Source organism: Syngnathus acus, chromosome 6 (assembly GCF_901709675.1).
Source record: "Syngnathus acus chromosome 6, fSynAcu1.2, whole genome shotgun sequence".
In the NCBI taxonomy this organism is placed as follows: domain Eukaryota; kingdom Metazoa; phylum Chordata; class Actinopteri; order Syngnathiformes; family Syngnathidae; genus Syngnathus; species Syngnathus acus.
The window spans coordinates 5,792,678-5,812,596 of record NC_051092.1 but is presented as its reverse complement, the minus strand read 5'-3'; the positions used below and the strand labels follow the sequence as shown (position 1 = coordinate 5,812,596).

Genomic DNA, 19,919 nt, shown 5'->3' with positions numbered 1-19,919 from the left:
CGAGTTCTTCTGATTGTTTCAGAATTACGAATTGTGACTTTCACCCAAATATTGTAGTCGTCATTTATATATAAAAAAAAACAAGGAAGCTTTCAGAACATCTAAAATGTTCTTTTTTTTTTTTTTCAAATCCAGCTAGACACCAAACCAGGCATGCTGTTTGTGTGAAAGTTGTCCATGTGAAAAGATTGTCAAGTCTGCCATCAAAAACCAAATGCGCATCACATTTACGTAAGAGTGATAGAGCGAGCACACGCTTCCTGTGTTGCGAGGGGCTCACAAAAGGCCTGAGATGAAAGGAAACAGGGTGCGGCACAAGCTTAAGGGGCTCATAGTAGGAACATTACTATTTAACTTTTACAAAGCCATCACAGAGATATTTCCATGTAATCACTTTGTCAGTAATCATAAGAATAGAGTACTTTTCAGGCTCCTTGCAAATGTTTCTCCACATTTATGTGGTTTGTTTTCAGTCAGATGTCTACCCCACATAATTGACAATAAGAGAATTGCATTTGACTACCTTGAGCCTCAATAGTGGTTGTACAATATAACTCTTGGTGTAGTCATAATGCACTTAACTACCCAAAACATCGGTTAAAAAAACATGGTGGTACCTTTCTGACAAAACTGCAAATACCACAAATTCAGGCTTTGTTTGCTGTAATAATAGAAAAATGAAATAGCTTGTGAAATCCTGGAGCGACAAAATGAGCATTTTTAAATGTAAAAAAAAAAAAGAAGCATGTGACATCTATCTATTCCCTCCGAATCAGTTTGCCACACATTTTATAAACATAACACACCACTGCCCAAAAAAACACAAGTTGCAAATAAAAGAAGACTACAAAAGTCACAATTTAGTAAATGTAATATTTCTTCCCCCAAAATCCCTACTATTGATCAGTCCACACAATTAATAGCCAAGTGTTAAAATTGGCTTGCTTTGTTTGATGAATGTTAATGGTTAAACAAATTTGCTATTTTTGGGGTGTCTTGAAAAGTGACTATATGGAAGTACAAAGTTTCTGCTTGACGCCAGCGATATGTTTTGATACAGTTCCTTTATTAGATGTAATAACTGTGCAGTTTAATGGGACAGTACACTGGTGCGGTGAAGATTTTTTTCCTTGGGGTGGTAGGGTGTGATCAATACACCACTTTTCTCCCCAGTGACCGTGTATCCCTCGACTCTATCCACTTCTGACACGTTGCTTCTTGTTTTGGTAGTCTTTAGAGTGCTTATCACTTCTTTTGTCCAGCTTGCTGTCACTTATTGTCTACCATTTTTTGCATTTACTCAAAGGAGCGATATGTTTTCCATACTAGTGCCAGTACTTAATGAAAAAAACATGTAAAGTATCACCATCAAACTCGGATAATTATAGACCGATTGCTCTGGCAAGTATATTATCTAAAGTTCTAGAGTGCATTTTATTAGGTAAACACCAAGAATATATAACAACTTCTGAAAACCAGTTTGTGTTTAAAAATGAACACGGTACTGATTTATGTGCTTACCAGAAGTTGTGTATAAATAGAAGGGGCACAACACTGTTTTTGTGCTTTTTCGATGCAGCTAAAAAGTTTGACTGCATCAACCATGGCAAACTGTTCAGCAAACCGAAAGTTTCCTCCATACTTAATCCGTACATATTCTGCACTACCAGTATACCAAACAATCCATCCGGGTTCGATGGAGGAAGCTTTATCAACAAGCTTTCTTGTCACCAATGGTGTAACTTGGGCAGGAGGTGGTATTCTCAGTGGTCCTCTTCAATTTGTATTTTGGTGACTTGACTTGACTTGACTTGACTTGACTTGAAACTGAGTGGGGTTTACTAGATGCACAAAGAGTTGCACTATTGTGTGCCCAGTTCTATGGGTTACGCTTTTTGACTGTTGTGTCTTGTTTGTGATTTATTTTTGTTTAGTTTCTTTTTTTCTTGGACATAGAGTCTGTCAATAATGTAGCACTGTACTGCCAAAGCAGCTTTGTTTACGTTTGGCACACTGCATTGTGTTATGCGTGACGGCAACATCCGGAGCTCTATACAACTAAATGCTCCATTAACATCCAAATGAGGTCATTCAGGACAGTGAGTAAAAGACTTCCCATTAGGGCCGAATGATTTTTATTTAGATGTAGTCCCCTTATAATATAAATTGTAATATGCGGTACATTTCAAGCCCTTTTTATTATGTATTTTTAAACAAACACACACCATTATTAATTAAACGTGATTAAAATAAACAACATCAGCTCAGACTTAAGTATTTACTATACAGTAAATCAGTAAGAAATCACACAAACTAAAGTGTAGTTATCAAAAATAATCCAAACAAAAATGTGGCTTTACCTGTTCCACATATCCGGTAATGTAAAAATTGGACTGCACTTCTTAAGCACTGAACTTTTCATCTAGAGTCTGAATGAAGGATCTAGAATAAGTGTAGGTAAAGTAAGAATACACTTGCTTAAATGAAATGAAATATTCAAAAATAGATCAACTCCAGCAGGCATTGTGAGCGGCGACCGAGTAACATCATTTTGTCTGTCTTTGGTTTCATTCATGAAATTGGACGGGACGAAAAAAGTGAGTTTCCAGGAGCAGATTATGATTTCTTTACCACTTTTGTTTTGGTGCTCTTGTAGTTTTTGCACGTTTCCTTAGTTGTCTGAAATTGCATTTTCAAAAAAAAAAAAACTTCTAATTGATTGCGCTATTGGATCACAGTGATTACCCTTTGAATTATCTAAATGTCATGATGTATGAAAATCTATGAACTTGTGAATGTTTTCACTCGTGTTGTTTTCACTAGTCCTCTTATTTAGCTAGTTGCATTTACTTCTTCATCTGGTCGAATGTTTAAAATTACACTGTGGCTTTAAATGTGGATTTTGAAACTGACTCGAATTTTCTCACACGAGCGAGTCAAGAACTGAACATTGTTGGTATAAATCTCTCATGGCAGAACCAACCATAGCAAACCTCAAACCGCAGTAAACAAACTTGCTGCTCAGAAGGCTGTTTTCACGTGTCGTCAACGTGTTTTTTTTTTTTCCATGTTCATGATCAGCAATTTAGTTCCTCATCTAATGCAGAAGTAACATTCACTTCAATGCCACATGGACGTCGTACGTGGGAGACCAGCAGCTACACATGTAATCAACTGTCCCTGAACATATCATATAACGTACTTTGACTGTCAATTTGAAAGAGTGACACTTCGGAATATTTGTATCTATAAAAACAAGGTAGCCAAGGTGTGGAATCGTAATGGTTGCATGAGAACAGGAACAGGAAGAACTTTACCCGTGAGGATGATTGTGGTTTTCCGTGTGTGTGTGTGTGTGTGCTGCAAACACAGTGGCTGCAGAACTGCTTGTGTGTTTTATGTATCAATACATGTGACATTCTGTATAACCTTTGACCAAAGAAAACAGAAGTATATAAATGGAGTTTCTATAACAAAGGTAAAACAATATTAAAGTGATGGAGTTGTCTGGTAGTAATCTCGTCAAGTGGTAATCTCGTCGGGCGAATGGATAGTCTGTTAAGAGAAGTTTAAAAGAAATACCATCAAATCCCATGCATAATATGCACCAGTGTATAATACATCTCCATAAAATCAACCTTGAAAAGTATTATTTTTCTCTGTACCCCGATTTCTTGGTTTCCATTATTATCATTTGGTTGCATTTGTGCATGGGCATGTTTTAAATGCTCCCATAACACAGTCTCATTAAGCACTATAAAATGGTTGAAAGTTGCCCTCTTTTTTAAACATTTAGACAGTCTAAGTGATTTAAACGTACCCTCTTTTTCACTACTTTGGTCAAGCTCCTCCATCTGCACTTCTTCTGTTTTGAAGAGAGTGCCAGGAGGGAGTGCAGACCCAGATTTTTTTTTTTAACATATGGATAACTTAAACATAATTAAACCGTGTTCAACAAATATGTTATTTGATTATTTATTTAACAGACTTAGCGGAAGGGAATGTAAACCAACATCTGGAGCAATACTACATTGTCCTAAAGGTTAGACATACGTATGTGATCGTTCATTTCTCTTGTTAGGAGACCCACTTACATCGTCAATGACTGCTGTACCACTGTAACGTGTATGTACACGAACGTAAAACAGAAAGTAGTATCGCCTGAAAACGGCCTTCAAAATAAAGCACCCTACCTCAAATCAAAGCATGGCTGAATAACATAAATAACATGGAAAATTCTTAACACTTACTGTAAATATGTTTTTAGAACAGCTTTTATTATCATAACAATGTTTTAGGTACAAGTGTATATACTGTAAATATGTTTTTAGAACTCTTTTATTATTATAACATTTTTTCTACAACACTAAATATGTTTTTAGAACTCTTATTATTAAAACAATCTTTTTATAAAAAGGCACAAGTGTACGTACTGCAATTGAGTTGGCACTCCCTGCCTACTGCTGGCGTGTGGGCAACCTTTGTGCCATAATTCCTCAATTTAGAAGTTTTGTTTAGATTTTTTTTTTTAATTTTGAAAAAAAAATCCGCAATGTAGTGAAACCGCGATAAAGGAACCGCGATGTAGCGAGGGATTACTGCATTACATTTAGGCAGTAACGATGAAATGTATTTTAGAAACGTATTGTCCGTTTTGCATCACTGTTAAGCAAGTTTCTTGATTTGACACAATGATGAACACAATACGTGGCGAGAAGCCATCGTTTCTGAGACCTTTTATAGTTTCACGGAATAAAAATGAAGGGGTCCTTTGTTACGTGAATTTACGTTAGCCATGTTGTTGGGCAGCCGAAGGGGTCAGTTTGCTCCACACACATCGCAGTATGCTGACATTTTATTAAAAACGAAGTAATACGCGGATGACAATATTAAGTCATTTTGATGCTATGTGAATTGGATATAAGAGTGATAAAGCAGCCACCTATTCTACTAATGTGTCCGGCCACGCTCTGACTTGTGTGGATGGGGTGCTTCCGCAAACTTTCTCCTTTCCGAATCAAAAACAATCCCAGCTATGTGTAATACTAAATAGTAAAAAAAAAAAGCAGTCCTAAAGATCAAACGGCCTGACTTCTTATTATCTGACGCCTTTATATTGGTCACGGAAATTCATCAAATCACTAGCACTAAGGCTTTAGCTTTGTCCCATTAAAAAAAAAAAAAAAAAAAAAAAACTACTTGGAAATGTATTTATGACAAACAAAATTGGGGTCCATGACCAAACCTCTTTAGACAGACAGTCACGTGGAATCGAAGCGAGTAAAAACGAGATGTAGTAGGTGGAACTAGTAGTGTGCGAAAGCAGTGGTTTATGTTAATATTGTGGTATCCGCTTACAATGCTGAGTGAGACAGTATGACGCAGGGCCCAGACTATTGTGATTGTCTCAACCCGGAGGTTTGCTCCCCAAGCATTGAGACCATGTCAAAGTGTCCTTGAGCAAAAACAATGAACCCTGAGTTGCTCCTGATGGCATGTCACTTTTAGTACCCTGACTGACAAGGTACTAGAAATAATATATTTCAGTTCCCGGTAGTATTGTACATAGTTTAAATTTACACTTAAATTTTAAATCTTTTCAGTAATCTTCTTAGAATTTGAGTGTTTGTTTATCACTATCCATGCAAACTCTTCTTCCTGGCACAGAACAGAAGCAGCATAGTCACAGCTCCCAAGAGTCAATTTAACCCTTCTTCAGTTGTGTCTCTTATCTGGCTTCCTCTATGACCCCAGTTCCTCTTTCCTTTGTACCTTTTCTTTGTACTAGCTATGCATCCTGACTTTGTCATTTAGGTCATAGCACATCTTACCTCTGTTTAGTATTGTAAACTACAACCAAAGAAAACTGCAAGAAAAAAAGAAGTTGTTTACCTAAATTCGTTGAAATTACTGATGAGCTATGTATTAGAGGAAGGCTTTGACTTGGGTTAGCTTTGACTTGTACTGTGCAGGAATTACATGTATGATTAAATAAGGGTGGCACTTAAATGCATCAATTTAAATTTCTTCACAAAACAAGGCATTTAAAAATGCATTATTTCAATGGCACTGTTTTTGTTCTGCACTCCAGGCCATGTGAAAATGTGATAGCCTGATGACAAATAGATCTTTTGCTGGAGCCTATCCCAGCTGAGTTCAGGTGAAAGGCAGACTTTACCCTAAACTGGTCGCCAGCCATTCACGGGGCACACATGGAGACAAACAACCCCCATGCACACCGCCACTGAGCAGGAATCCATCCCAGTCTGTCTGCATATGTCAGGCAAGTTTACCCCTCCACCATCAGAGGCTTTAAAATGCAATTCATTGAGATTAAATGAATTTGTTTTGTTATTAAGTCTCCAAATACACTAATATATGGACGTAAGTAAGAGACATTGTTTTAGCTGAGCACTTTCTAAAAATGGTTAAAGATACACATTCCAAGGTCGAGCTACAGTGATGATAACACATTAGTAATCATAAATTATTGAGGAATTGTTTTCTTACTTAATCACTTCAGTGCCATTGTGCTTATATGTGGGTTTTTTTCCCCCCCCCATCTTGGCCGATTTTTCTCTGGAAACAAACAAAAGAATACATCCGTCTCCATCTTGTTTCTATGGAAACACATGGGAAAGAGGAGCAGGCAGCAAGATTATGTTGCCTTTTCTTCTTTGATGGAAAGCCAGAGATTTAGAAAAATGGAAGGAAAACAAAAGCTTTCTCTTGAAGACAAAGGTGGAAGAAAAGACAGCGTTGTCAAGGTTGAGATCTCGAATCAAAGGAGAAGTAGGCAAACCTCAATGGGTTATCAAAAAAATTGAAACCCCATCTGCTGTCTTATTCCACAATCCATCTCCTTGTTGTCGACCGAGCACGTCACATATTATCTTACAATTTTAATATTCCACTCCCTTGAGAGAGCGGCAGAGAGAGAAAGACTGAGTTCACCTATTGGATGGCGATGCACATTTATTGTCGTATGTATAGTAGCACATGCTGAAGGGTTTTCTGAGTGTGTGTGTGTGGCCGTGTTCTGACTTCCTGCAGACATTACATGAAAGACAAGTTGCTTGTTCTTTGCTTGTGTGTAGTTTCACCATACAAAGTAGGACTGGTGCAAATAAAGAGAACCACCTGTCTACCTGACACTGGTGGTATGTCAGGGCAACAAAAAAAAGACACTGGTTGCTTTTTCCAAATGGGCTTGTGTTGACTGGAGTTTAAGTTGGTGTGTGTGTGTGCGCGTGTGTGTGTGTGTGTGTGTTTGTACGTGCTAGAGGAGGTCAGAGACAGGTTTGTTTAGAGAAGAAACATGGAGGCAGTGGAGTGATACCAGATACCATAGAGGTCTGTAATAAAATAAAATATGCCGGTGGTGATGTTCACATTATCATACAATCAGAATGATGTGATAATTTTTGCCTAACAGTACTTTTTGCCCAATACAACATACATCCCTTTTTGGGGATGTTTTAAACTGGCTCACATGGAGTCAAAGTTTTGTGTGTACAGTTTGTTCAATGTGACCATGCTTGAAGTTCTTCTTCCCCTGATATGATTGTGCTTGTTGATTTAGCTATCCAGCAAGAATACTTCAAACATGATATCAAAATTGATTTTTTTCCCCAATTGGTTTTTATCCACCACATAGGTCAAAAGGAGTGCTTTGGCAGCTATTTGCATGCAATAACATTTGAAAGGCAAAAGTGTGCCGAAACAGGCAGATGTAAATTTGGCATTGTGTTTTATAAAATCAGTATTTGAGTACCCACCCATTAAAATCAAATTCATGTAACGCTGCACTGCGACAACCAAGTGACCTGAAGAATATTCTCTAATAATAATCTCGCAAAACATCATCACTCCCCAAGAGTCAGTCAGTGAGTTGACCCGGAATTGGCATATCATGGAAGCACAACTAGTTGACAGTGGGCAGTTGTAGGTCTACTTTACCTTCACCCAAGCTAAGAATAGCACTCACATACTACCTACTCAAGTCTCGCTCACTCACACCCAACCATTTTATTAAGAAATATTTTCTGTATCTACCTGGGAATACACCGATATTATATGACGATATTATATTGCGATATTATATTGCAGATGATGTAAAGTTGGCAGCTATGGAGAGGGAACTATGGGTGTGTCACAACAACCTCACCCACAGTTGAGTCATGTTCAGGGAGGTGCTTTTGAAAATGTATTGATGATAGTAATAACAATTTGTTCAACTAATTGATTTCTGCAATGATTTAGGGGATGAACGCAGGCTGTTGTCATATTTCTTTCATAAATATGTTTTCGTTCACATCCACGAAAATAGAGACCTGATTGTCCGTGAAATCCGTCGTCTATCTGCAGGGAGGCAGTGTCACTGTCTCAATTGAACGGGAGTGACAATTCAGCCGCAGAATTGAATATTTACAAATGAGAAATGCACACACCGCAATAAAATACATGCAAAGATTGCAAATGTATTTGTAGATTGGAAGAAGACGTGAAAATCATGGCTGTATGATCATTTTGACATAAATCTCTCCATACAGTCGTGGCCTTTTTCAGTCACCACTTCCAGCTGGTTAGACTACAAGGCTACACAAACACTGGGTTAATAAATATTGTTACAATGTTTGTGTGATTAAGTGTATAGCTACATTTTTTCTAGCAAAACACCACTCACTAGATTTAGCATCATCACAGCTGACGAAGACAAATCCGTATCGTGATGTTTTGGTTTTTGTCTAAGCAAGCAAGCCAGCCCAGAGTACATTTGATTTTCTTTTTGTGTTCCAGATGACAGCCAGTAAACATAAATACTACATGGTCCGTCCAGCTCAAGTGTCGTTTTTCTTTTTCTTGTCCACAGCCCACTGGTTACATGGAGACTTCATTGTCCTACAGCTCCATAGAGGACTTGCAGCTGCTGTCATGGGACAATGCACCAAAGTACTGTGTCCAGCTCAGCTTCCCTGGTGGCACAGTCCTGCTGCAGGTAAAACTTGTCGTTAGAATGTTATAGGGATTTGTTCGCATTTGTAAGGTTAGTTTGCCAACCAGAATTATTGATTATGTTACGATTTGAAGACCAAATAGTCTTCTACAAACAGTGAAACCTCTGTTAACCACAATCTGTTCCAAGACGTAAGCTGACCTTCAATTGTTTGTTTCATATTGAAACTGTCTATGTAAGAAAACTTTTAGAAATTACGCAGTGTTTCAAAGGGAGTTTTATGGAAATTTGACTTTTTCTTTGTTTACAAATACTGTAGTTGGCTCAGTCAAGTCAATCTTTTGTTATCTCTATTTTTGAAAATTTGTGATAGTGTTAGACAATATGTTTTTTTCAGGGCAGATACCGATACCAATTATTCATGGGTAAGGAGGCCGATAAGTGATCTTTTAACACAATATTCATTTGCAGTTAAAAAGAGAAATTTGGCATACCTTTTTTGATGTAACAAACCCAACACATTTTAATGCGAAAAGGGCATATGTTAATTAAATAACAGCAATTCAGATATACGTCATTTCTTTCTCGTTTTCTTTTTTTTCTTTTTTAAATGATATGTTTATTCTAAAATAAGACCAAAAAATGAAAAGTTCAAAAATAAAAACTGTAGGGAGTCCCAAGGGTCAGCACATCTTATAAATGTGATTCAATGAAAATTTCAACAAACAAATAGTTCCCTGAAGTTTTATGAAGTAAATATACTAAAAAGTTCAAAAACCAAGTGCAGAAACTCACACGCACACACACACACGCACAGTGTAGGAAGTAAGTCTTATTTGCATTTGTATTCCCTCACTAATTTTGTAAGTTTGCCCACTGACAAAGAAGTAAACAGTCTAATTTTAAAGGTAGGTCCTTTTTAACAATGACACACTCCGGCCGGCTCTTTAGACACAATGTCGCCTGCAGCAAAGACGAAATAATGACGTTAAGGAATAATGCGGGCCAGAGTCTTTAATGAATCTAACATACATATCCCGATAACCCAAAGAACCTTTCTCGTTTGTCGGTTCTTTTATCTCTGACCATGATGTGATAAATTATGTGTCTTTGATTTTGTGTGCTCCTGCAGGCTGCTAACAGCTACTTAAGGGACCAGTGGTTTCATTCCTTACAGTGGAAGGTAAGCGGCTAAATGTTAAATATCTTGGTATCCATTGTTGCGTTTTGTTCAAGATGTCCGTCGTTGAGCAAGGAAAACAAAGATGTGGAGTAATAGTTGGTTCTTTATTTGCAAGATCTTGGGTTGTCGTACACGATGCACTTCAGCAGATAAAACAACAACCTCATAGTTCCGGTCAGAAGGCTTTATAGTATCCACAAGCAGGAATAAGGAAGAGAAGAAAAGGGAGGGGAGAAGAAATAAAAACATACCCTCATAAGGCAGATATTTGTTCTGTTATCGCCTGAATGTTTTTTTATCTACTAAATGTTTTGTATCTATGTGTCATGACGTTAATCCGCTGTGCCTTATGTGTCATGGAAAAGTTACCAAGCTGTGTGTGCTGTGTCACTGTTCTGATTGATGTGTGTATAAATTATTAAGAGTATTTACACATTGATTGACATGATCAAATATATAAATTAATAGGAATATGTACACATTGATTGACATGATAAGTAAAAAAAGTATGAAAAGTATATAAGTTTGTATAAAGTAACAAAAATATGCTGTTGCTCTCTCTTCACCATATTTCCAAAGACATGGCTTTCAGGCAGCAAAATAATCATTCGTCTTGACTTCTTCCTATTTTTTTGTCTGAGATTAAATCATGTGTACACGTCTTGCCTCTTGTTTCTAACAAGAAAAGTGCACGCACATTGTGTTGTATTTAAAAAAGATCTTTGGTGTGACCTTCGACCAAATCGAAATTGTTTTTGAATCTTAACTTCTGCGTTACATTTTTAAATTTGTGCTCTGATCTGTTCCACATGTTCATTCTACAAATGTATTTGAGCATCTGTATGTTATGCAACTGTTAAAAAAAATTGCAAAACAAAAACAGGTGGATTTTGCCTGTTTGATTCATACTCCATTATATGGTTAAATTATATAGATATAGTAAAGTTATAAAGTTGGGAAGTAGAAGCAATGAATGACCCCCCCCATGTTTTGTAATACATTTAAATGCAAAACAATTTTTTATTTGATTATTCGATTAATTGATGCCCAATTCTTAAAATATTGCATAGTAACAACTGTAATCAAGTGACAAATTTTATAACGAATGCAATTACAGTTGACATAACGGGCACCGCTGTTCTACATATGTGGAGAATAACAAACCAAAAATAAAGACCTTGATGTTTATCAATGGTGGTGGTTTGTAGTGTTTATCCACAAATGCTTTTTTGTATGACTTATTTTCCATGTAGAAAAAGATCTACAAATACCGTAAGGTGCTGAACAATCCAAGCCGCTGGGATGTCGTGCTGAAGGAAATTAGAGCGCTCGTGGACATGGCTCTGACCTCACCGCTGCAGGACGAGTCCATCCATCAGGCCCCTCTACATATCATCTCTACTTTGCTGGCTGAGGTAGCAGCACACTGACACAATTATATGTAAAAGACCAAGGGCCTCCTCTTTTACCATCTTTTAAAATCTTTTTCGTCTTTATTTCAAATGATTGTATAACGGAAAGAACTGCTGCAGGTCGACCACAGTCCGTTCCAAGATCAAATTATCTTGTCTTTATTAACAATTTTACTTTATTTTGAGTGTAAAAGTTAATATACAATTATTTTGTAATTTAAAAAAATGTATTCATCCTATATAATGTGAAGGTGGCACATTTGGCCCAGAAGATACGGTAGAGATCCAAATAAACCCTTTTTAGTACATATACGTAATTGGTGGCGGTCTGGTTGTCCCCCAAACCGGGTGAGTTTGGAAATTCACTTTGACACTGGGCACTGGGGGGGGTGTTTGTTGAGAGAGGCATAATGCACTCCTTCTTTCTTTCTTTCTTTCTTTCTTTCTTTGTTTCTTTCTTTCTTTCTTTCTTTCTTTGTTTCTTTCTTTCTTTCTTTCTTTCTTTCTTTCTTTCTTTCTTTCTTTCGTTCTTTCTGTCTGTCTGTCTGTCATTTTACTCTCTGACATTTTTTAATTTCTGTCATTCATTTATATCTTTTTTGTCATCTTTTCGCCCTCAGAACTCTAATCTCAGCACACAGGATCACGAGAACATCATTGTGGTAAGAGTGGTCACACATTAACATATTCTATTTTATGGGTGTTTATGAGTTTTTGTCTGATTTAGTTTGCTTCAGTAGAACTATATAAAAGCGATGACACTGACTGTGAGTAATGAGTTGTGACATTTTCTTATGATCTGGTGGCCTCAGAGCACACTTAGCTTGTAATGTGTGTGTGTGTGCGTGCGTGCGTTATCATGTCATGGCTCGGTGGTGCACTGGTTAGCACGTCCGCCTCACAGTTAGGAGGGTGCCGGTTCGATTCCATCTCCGCCCCTCCCTCTGGAGTTTGCACGTTCTCCCCGTGCCTGCGTGGGTTTTCTCCGGCACTCCGGTTTCCTCCCACATCCCAAAAATATATATATAAATGTTGTGCTTATTGTTTAGGTGCACAACTTCACAGGAATGTGTCTTAGCAGTTGAAAAAAAACAATTCGCTTGCGTATAATTTTGACACTCTGACTTGGTGTATCTATTTCCCTGGACCTCTTTGGAATATTATTTTTACCTGTGTCTGTATTTACAGGCAATTGCACCTCTTCTAGAAAACAACCACCCGCCCCCAGATCTTTGTGAGTTCTTCTGTAAGGTGAGGTGATGAGTTGTCCTGGAGCTGTAAATGCATTGAACGCACAGTAGTGTTTTATTATTAGACATTATTGCCCAATCTGATGTGTCATATCTACTTTCCGTTGGGATAACCTCTCATTATTTGGCGCTATATAAATTAAAATGTACTTGACTTTTTTACAGCATTGTCGCGAGCGACCCCGTTCCATGGTTGTTATTGAAGTATTCACTCCTGTGGTCCAGAGAATCCTCAAACACAACATGGTGAGAAATTATTCTTTCAGAAGAAGATTCTTGCAGGAATGAATGTGATGAGTTTCTATACACTCACTGTCCGGTCCTAATAGATTTTATTCAGTCAGAATGCTCAAGGTTTTGTGTTTGTGTCCATTTTGCAGGATTTTGGGAAGTGCCCTCGACTTCGCCTCTTCACTCAGGAGTACATCCTGGCACTGAATGAACTGAATGCAGGAATGGAAGTTGTCAAGAAGTTTGTTCACAGGTTAGAAATATTTTAGTTGGTTCACTAAATTCAAGTCTGACCGACTTTATGGGACCAGGGTCAAGTTGACTTAACTTGGTATTCAGTATAAATAACAGAATGTTGATACAAATCATGGATCTGAATTAAAATGACTGACTTAGTACATAAGGCTTGAAAAATCGATTGCAGAGTTGATCTGGTGAATTTCACCTTAGAAATTATTTATTCCAGATGTTTTTTTTTTTAACTTTAAAAATTATTTTATTTTAGCCATCTAACCTCTCTTTTTTCCTTTTTCAGGATAGTTCATGGTAAACTGTCACTTAAACATTGCATCATGCAGTAAATAAAATGGGTTTAGTTTGAGCACTGAAAGTTGAGCAATTCGGAATTCAATCATTGTCACAGAAAGGAATGTCTTTTAGAGCTTCCAGTGCATTCAGCTGATTTTGAAATTTGAGTACATGACAATGTGTCGCACCTATACTGTGTTGCAGCATGCACGGGCCAACAGGTCAGTGTCCTCACCCACGTGTCCTGCCAAACCTGGTCGCAGTATGCCTTGCAGCCATTTACTCATGTTACGAGGAATTCATTAACAGGTTAGTCAGACGTGCGCATACACAGTTACTTTCCATCTTTACTGCTCTGCAAGGAAGGGTTGCCTTGCTTCCTTAACTCTTTTTATGGATCTGGCTTTTCGACCTGTTAAGATATGCTAATCCTGAAGGTCATAAAAGATAACCTCATAGTTTCCTCAATTTCCTTAAGACAACACAACTCATGGAAATAAAAAATAATATCTACACTCAATAGCACATACACTCAACGATATAATGTAATTAATATGATTATAATATAATTTCCCTTCAATTTATAACCCTCTTCACTTGCACTGACTTTTTTTTTTCTGTCATTTTTATATATGCCGTATGAGCTATCTACAATCCTACAGTATAGCTGACAATTACCTGTTTACAATGACCTGCACTATTTAACACGCACAGTATCACTCCAATCAATTCAGCCACATATTGTGCGTCCGTTTTTGAATAAACCAGGCCCAATGTTCCATGACGCATTGGAAAGACTAAGATACACCTCATAGGATGTAACCGCACAATTAGCGTCATCAATGTTGCTGTTGTCAACATCATTTACCCCAGAGGAAAACACATCTTTGTTTATTTTGATTTCTTTTCCGAAACACCAACCCTCCAAGGTACAGTTCTTATGGTACCTCGTCCCCTGACTCAATGCTCTCATCTTTTCAGATTTGTTGTTAAAGAGGAAGTCAACCCTCACGTTTCCTTTGAAATATGTTCTGTGCAGCCCAACAAGTTGAAAGGCAGCGTTTAGGTTTAGTTTGTGGAGTATGTGTTAAACAGACAAAAATCCACTTGTTTTTATCCATCCCAGGTGGTGGCCATTTTGTCACTTGCTGTCGACTGAAAATGACATCACAATTACCAGGTCTCTGGTCACAACCGTTCACGGCTTAGCTTCTGAAAACTGGTGAGTCGTGATTGGTTGTGATGTCATTTTCAGTTTAAATGGCCACTCCCTGTGATGGAAAAAAAAAAGGATGAATTTTGCCGCTTTACTCATTCCACAAACCCAATATTAATCAGAATGCTGTTTTTAGACGAGTGGGAGTACATACATTATTGTAAAGACAATTTTGCGGTGTTGCCCTCCTTCAATTTGTATGCATTTGTTCATTGTTTTAGGTTAAGCCCTGTCAACTTCTCTTTTTTCTCTGCCGCCATTCACTCTCCAGTCGAGACAACTCTCCAAGTCTGAAGGAGATCAGAAATGGCTGTCAGCAGCAGAATGACCGCAAGCCTCCGATGCCTCTTCGCCTGCTGCGCCCGGAGCCTCCAACGCCACCTTCAACCACCCTGCTCCCCCTCTCCTCCAACCCCAGTCCTCCTCAGCCACCTCCTCCTGCTCCCCCAAACCCTCCACCACCAATTCCCATATGTTCCCCAACACCTAGCCTGCCTCTCTCGCCTCCTCCGTCTGTCGTCAACTCCAGCGAGATCCTGGTGGAGTTAGAGCGCAACAACAACTCGGCCAACACAAAGCGGAAGTCCGAACACGACAGTGAACCCAACCTCATCGACTGTCTACTGGTCAGCCCAGCTGTCAACACTCTGTCCATCCAGCTGCCTGCGCAGGCGGACCGTGTGCTTGGATGTTTTGCTCTCATCCTCAAGATGCTGTGAGTCTTTAACCTGGTGAAAGTCAAGCTTGCAAAACTGATCAGTTAATCATTTATCACATTGTCCAATGGTATAATAGCTGTTATAGTAAATGATCTCGGACCTTATATAACGCCAGGTCAGATTAATAGCTGGAAAATATCTCGTGTTAGATCATGTTTTTTCATGTTTGACTTTGGTATGTGAACTTTTTTTGATAGATGTCTTGACTTTAAATTTCTACCACTTCTATGCGCAACACAGTGGAGAAGGGAAAGTGGTCCCGCTAAATCTTTTGTTTTTTTTCTTTCCTGTGATTTTACAACTAAACGTCGAATTCAGCTAGAAGACAAATAGAACAGACACAATCAACTCTTTGTTTCCAATTCTTTCGATGTGAGGGTCACGTGCGTGCTGGAGCCTATCCCAGCAGTCTTTGGGCGGTAGGCAGGGTAAACCCTGAACTGGTCGCCAGCCACTCGTAGGGCACACAATTAATTTAACAATAGGTCATACTGTTGTTTATAAAAGTATAGAACTGTAGCAAATGTAGAACGTGCATGACATTAATTAAGGTGACCAACAGATCTACAGCAAACTACAATAATAACATTTCGACTATCCACAAAATAGCATGTACTGTCTCCAGCGTTTGTCAACTTTAAACTCTAAAAAAAAAAGTTTTTGGGGGGGGGGGGGGGGGTGATTATTAGAACCAGAATTGGACAGACTTACTTTCACTGAACAGCAATATTTTATTTTTAAACTCATACCTTCTGAATGTCACACAATGGTGTTTTTTTGGGGTACAGCTCTTGTTTATACAGTAAAATAAATACTCAACTATACAGGGTCATTTCTACTCAACGAAGGTGACATATGCCTGAAGTCACCGAGTGAAAATGATTCAAGGAGTGCTGAATGTGATCGCACAGTGTGAAAGTGGAGCTGAAGTTAGGTGTGACTTTCTTTGAAGGTGGAGGTCTTGTAACCACATATGTAGACGAGGCTTCATCATTTGTTAACTAAAAAGAACCCGGTGTTACTTCGCTCCCAGTAATGTGATACATCTTCTGTCAAGTCAGCACTGTGGATTTGCGTCATCTCGGCAGCTCATGTTCAACCGCACCTTTTGTCCTGGATTCGTCGTTCAGCATCCAACCCCCAGAATTTACGTATTTTACCTTTGTTCCTCTAATGACTCTCTCTGTGTGTGACAGGTCGGATTATGACGACTGGAGACCTGCGTTGGCCAGTCTGTTGCAGCCCATCCCTTTTCCAAAAGAGTGAGTTGTCACACTCATTAAAACTGAAACATCATCACATTATTGCCATCCTGTATTTATCTAAATGCTGTACTTCATTTTTATGGTTATTGTTGTGTGGCAATTAGAACTTCATTAACTGGTCACTGAAAATTCGGACATTTTAAATGTGGCAAAAATACAGCGAGGAGAGGTTTTCAAATTTACATTTCAGAGAAATTTGGTTTTCAAAATCTGGAACACTTAAAGAGAATTGCATTTTTTGTTTTTAAATCAAACAGCTTGGCTTTATAAATGCCCTCACTATCTTAAGATAACACATAATGGAAAACACCATTGATGGGCTTTGCCCTGATAGTCACTTTGTTATAACCCTTTACGCAACAGATCCTCATAGGCAGATATTCTTTAATCTCTGTGAAAATAAATAATATTACTGTAGTGACTGTGAAACTGTCCGTCACTGTTAGTGTTTGCATGCCTATTATACTGCCCCCCAGTGGCCAAGGGGGCCACACCAGAAGGAGCAACATTATGTTAGCCCATCAATTGTGTTCAGAAGCAGGTTTTAAGTAACTGCTGGATCAATATATTTTATTGAGGTTCTCAAAAATAAAGCTCTTGTCAAAAATGTATATACAAATATATATACTGGTCAAAATAGCCCTTTGAGTAACTCATATTATGCTTCACAAAATGTTTGTGACAAGAACAGAGAATTGAATACGATTCATCCCAAAATAACGACTTTTTTTTTTAAAGAATCGTTAGGAACCAGAACCGAAATCGTTACCATAATCGTCCAAACCCTACTCAAAGTGCCAAAGTACTCAACTGCAACTTCTACAAAAATAAATCTAAAAATGTGTGCACAACCTTGGAAAACATCCCTCTTGTTAAAACAAATAGGTGACACAATACTTCATGAAATTAAAGTTAAGCCTTTTAGTGGTTAACAACTCAACATCATAAAACAAGACCTTTTAGTTCCAATTCATTAACCTCAGCCCAATCATAATTATAGACACAAATCAAGTTCATAATACTTTGCTGGATGTACCTTGGAAAGTTGAGACCATTGTTTCCTTTGGGAAGTTGAATGCTGACGTGGGTTGTAGTCTCTCAACAACAGGCCTCTTGTCCTGGGGGTTGTGAACTGAAGAGTTCACGCCTCGTTCCTCAGGGATCCTGTTATAATGTGCTTGAAGCCACCCTAAGCGATTTCAAGGATGTAGCTCATGAGGTGTCAGATTGACAGGTTCATTAAGCAGTTGAGATGAGATGACTTGTTATCCGTCACACTGGGACTCATCTGCATCATTGATGTCATGAGGAAATCAACAATACTCCTCAGTAACGTGTAGCTTAGGATACGATTAGTCAATGTACAACAAGCACACACTGACATTGCAATAAACGAGGTTTTGCGATGGGCAACTGCAGTGGATACTAAGTCAAACACTATATGTTCCATTTGTTTTAATCTCAAAACAATTATTGTCGAATCAAATCACCAGCTACCAACAGGGCAACAGCAGCATGTTGGCCTTGTCGATAGTATTTGATAGAATTAATGAAATTAGCGTCGGACTAGTGTCGCTGTTACGTCGGTCTTGACGGTTGTTTGTCAATTGTAAATGTCTGTAAAAGTTTTGTATCATGTATTTATGGTGAAGATACATTTTAAATCCTCGATCAGCGTACTCGCACACTTTGAGGAACGACGGGGGATTTTCTTCGTACAGTACAAAAATCACTTACAGTACGGTACACAATAGCAATAGGGTAAAAGTGTTCTTCAGTTTTTTTAGGACAACTCATTCGCATTCAAATTGTGATTATTGATTTCATAAAGGGCAACACGTGTTCAACTGGTTAGCACGTTCGCCTCACAGTGCAGAGGTTGAGGCTTTGATTACGGTTCCGGTCGTCCTGTGTGGAGTTTGCATGTTCTCCCCGTGCCGGCGTGGGTTTCCTCCAGGTACTATCAGCTGGGATAGGTTCCAGTTTCATGACCCTCGTGAGGAAAAGCGCTTTAGAGATTGGATGGATGCAGTTTCAATGTATTGCGCATCTTGGGTACAAGATGTGCGTTTGACATTTTGTGTTTGAAGGCTGATGTATTGTGATTCACGAAAGTACAAAGATATTGATGAATCATACATTATGTGCTGACGCACGGTTAGTGAATAGGGCCTATTGTTCCTGCCTCGCTAGTTCATTTCTCGTTCAGTTCCCGAGATCATCACAAATGACTGTACAGGATGTCATTTTCTTTTATTAGTCACAATAATGCAACCACGAAGAAAGTTTTCTGTGCACAATATTAAGTAAATAAGCTTAAACACACACACAATAGAGGTGAAAGTGGTATTTGTTTAGTTTTAAAACTTCTCTTGACACTCTAGCAGGCTACAAAAAATTGCTGTTGGCCAAGGCTTACCTGATCCCTTATCCTTGATCCCTCGGTTAAAAGATGCACTACAATCGGATTAGTTGGAAACTGCTCAAGAGTGCTTATTATATTTCGGGATTGTGCAAAGTGCAAACACAATTCACTAACAAACTAATTATGTAAATTGAAATCTATGTATTATTAAGATTTTACATTTGTTATATTACATATTCCAACCTTTATCCAACCTTTTTAATTCCCCCGTATTGAAAGATGTCATTTCTAGTTAAAAGTCTTTATCTTGTACAGATAACATTACATATAAATCTATTTTGATGTCATAAATATATTAATCTATAAGGACTTACATCGTAATAACCAGTAGACACTCCCTGTGTTGACTGGTTCCTCCAAGATGAAATAACAAAGAACTGTGTCATCATCAGCAACCACTTGCTGTGGTTCAGCTCGAACCAAATGATGACGTAAATGTACGCTAGACAATTCCAAATATTCAACAATGCTTCCATGAAGACACTTACATGTCCTTTTTCTTCTTCCCCCCAGGGCCCTTGCACATGCCAAATTCACAAAGTAAGTATCATATATAACCTGAGTGGCTATACAAATATTGACTTTAATGCAGTTTACCAACTTTATTGTTTATCCCCCGTCTGAATAGGGAACTGAAATATGTTATTCAGAGGTTTGCCGAGGATCCGAGGCAGGAGGTGAGACTTTGTTCAACCCAGTGTCAAGCCCCTTAATGATCCAGAGAACACTCCTGA

At 38.3% G+C, this 19,919-nt stretch overlaps 1 protein-coding gene across 1 annotated transcript in view; it reads left to right on the top strand.

The window, feature by feature from the left end:
* Positions 1-19,919, top strand: part of LOC119124533 (c-Maf inducing protein) — a 31,093-nt gene that overhangs the window by 5,513 nt on the left and 5,661 nt on the right. The window contains exons 2-13 of the mRNA XM_037254610.1: positions 8,873-8,998; positions 10,089-10,139; positions 11,393-11,554; positions 12,172-12,213; positions 12,740-12,802; positions 12,967-13,047; positions 13,182-13,285; positions 13,765-13,869; positions 15,048-15,491; positions 16,692-16,757; positions 19,699-19,725; positions 19,814-19,862. Coding sequence (XP_037110505.1) covers positions 8,873-8,998; positions 10,089-10,139; positions 11,393-11,554; positions 12,172-12,213; positions 12,740-12,802; positions 12,967-13,047; positions 13,182-13,285; positions 13,765-13,869; positions 15,048-15,491; positions 16,692-16,757; positions 19,699-19,725; positions 19,814-19,862 — 1,320 coding nt within the window. The remainder of the gene's footprint in view (positions 1-8,872; positions 8,999-10,088; positions 10,140-11,392; positions 11,555-12,171; positions 12,214-12,739; positions 12,803-12,966; positions 13,048-13,181; positions 13,286-13,764; positions 13,870-15,047; positions 15,492-16,691; positions 16,758-19,698; positions 19,726-19,813; positions 19,863-19,919) is intronic.